Source organism: Artemia sp. Qi Xiang Cuo, chromosome 14, assembly GCF_049724085.1.
Source record: "Artemia sp. Qi Xiang Cuo chromosome 14, ASM4972408v1, whole genome shotgun sequence".
Classification (NCBI taxonomy): Eukaryota; Metazoa; Arthropoda; class Branchiopoda; order Anostraca; family Artemiidae; genus Artemia; species Artemia sp. Qi Xiang Cuo.
In genome coordinates this window covers 13,728,359-13,730,207 of record NC_142807.1, presented here as the reverse complement: position 1 = coordinate 13,730,207, position 1,849 = coordinate 13,728,359, and the positions used below count along the sequence as shown (strand labels likewise).

General features: G+C 37.4%; 2 protein-coding genes across 2 annotated transcripts; both read left to right on the top strand.

Annotated features, from left to right (window-relative positions):
* Nucleotides 1-391: 391 nt before the first annotated feature.
* Nucleotides 392-712, top strand: LOC148944169 (low-density lipoprotein receptor-related protein 5-like protein). The gene has a single exon (XM_089099845.1). It carries the CDS (start codon nt 392-394, stop codon nt 710-712), a length of 321 nt encoding a protein of 106 aa, XP_088955971.1.
* Nucleotides 713-886: 174 nt separating this feature from the next.
* On the top strand, nt 887-1,510 carry LOC148944168 (low-density lipoprotein receptor-related protein 2-like). The gene has a single exon (XM_089099844.1). It carries the CDS (start codon nt 887-889, stop codon nt 1,508-1,510), a length of 624 nt encoding a protein of 207 aa, XP_088955970.1.
* The last annotated feature ends 339 nt before the right edge of the window (nt 1,511-1,849 follow it).

Sequence of the window (1,849 nt, the reverse complement as noted above, 5' to 3'; positions counted from 1 at the left end):
TAATTTATTAATTTAATTAGATTTTAATTTACTAAGTTAATTACTAAGTTTCTTATCTAAATTAAATTTGATTTATCGCTTTTTTATGCTGAGTGACATGATGTATTTTGAGGGAAAATTGGCTACCATTCTGCTTTTAGTCAAAATGACACAGTACAAAATATGCTCATGCAAACTTAAATTTCAGAAAACGTGCATTTCAAAAAGTCAAAGAGACAGAAAGACACAAAGAGGCTGGTTTTATTTGAGTGACAATGATCATTAATAACTATTATTATAAATATACTAAAATATAAAAATACTAAATGTCGTTAAAATATTAAATTACCGTATTAAAGTTCTTTATAACGAAAATACTCAGACATATAATATATGTTTTTTTTCAGGAACAATGTTCTGGGCTGATGCTGGCACTGCTCCACGTATTGAGTCCTCTTGGATGGACGGAAGTAAGCGACGTGTTCTTGTTTCAGATCATCTAGGTCACCCAACCGGTCTTACCATTGATCACAGCATGGGTGGTAATGTCTACTGGGCAGATGCTAAACTCAATATTATTGAGAGTATGAAACCGGATGGTAGTGGCAGAACTGTGGTTCTTCGAGGTGACTATTTAGATCATCCAATTGCTTTAGATGTGTATGAATCATCTGTATTCTGGGTGACTCGTGACAAAGGAGAATTGAGAAAACAAGATAAGTTTGGAAGATGAGTTTACGTCCGTTTCGCTAAAGATGTAACATCACCCAGCTCTGTGAAAATATTTACAGACTTCAGATACAACACTACCTTAAGCAATGCATGCTTAAACGCCCAGTGTTCTCATTTGTGCTTACTAGTACCCGGAGGACATAAATGTGTTTGCCCAGACAGTACTGGAACACAGATGGCAAGTGAAGTATTATGTGATGCACCGTACGAGAAAGCAAAAGTTGTGCCTTTCCGCTGTGCCTGTCAAAACGGTGGCACGTGTGATGTAGATGAGAACGGCAGTATGATGTGCAAATGTCCAACTGACTTCCAAGGTAGATACTGCGAATTTTTTGTTCAGAAGAGACTTGTGCCAGAAGAGTCTACTAACAGCGCTGCCATTGCAATACCAATTGTTTTGGTCATAATTCTATTAGCTCTAGGAGTTGCTGGTGGCTTTATTTATGTGAAAAGATATAGGGGAAAGGGCAGCTCTTTTGGCCCTCTCAGTAGCCCAAGTGTTGCGTTTCGACAGGGCACAAATGTTGAGTTTGGTCCGACCGCACCTCAAAACCCTGAAGCTGCTACAGAAGTAGACAAACCAAGAGATTTTACCAACCCAGTTTATGAAGCAATGCAAGATATACCAGCAGGTAGTGTAAACCCGGCTATTGAAACTGCTGTACTGACGCCATCTAGTGTGGTGCACAAATCATCCCCACGAATCAACTTAAAACGAAGAGAGCTAGATGTCAATGAAGTAGATACAGGAAAAGATACCCAACAACTTGTTGTAGAAGAAGAGTTTTCAGAGTGTTAACCGAACTTGCCTGACTTATGGAATGCCATAATAATCAATTATTATATGATAGGCCTATGTAAATGTGCCTTCTGTTTGGGCTGTCAACTGAAACGATCCGTCCAGATTCCTAACAGAGAAATGTTGTTTTAAATTATGAAGGTTTTTACTGTTGAACAGATTGTAAATAGTAAATTGTTATTTTATGCAAACGAAGATTAATAAATTATTGTTTAACTAATATTTCGTACCTTTGAAAATTATTTTCTAGCCTGACGCCATGGTTACGTTGGCTGACAAAACACAAATATGCATAAGCTTCTCCGCATTTAGGATTGAATTTTTTCGCGGCAATTTTTA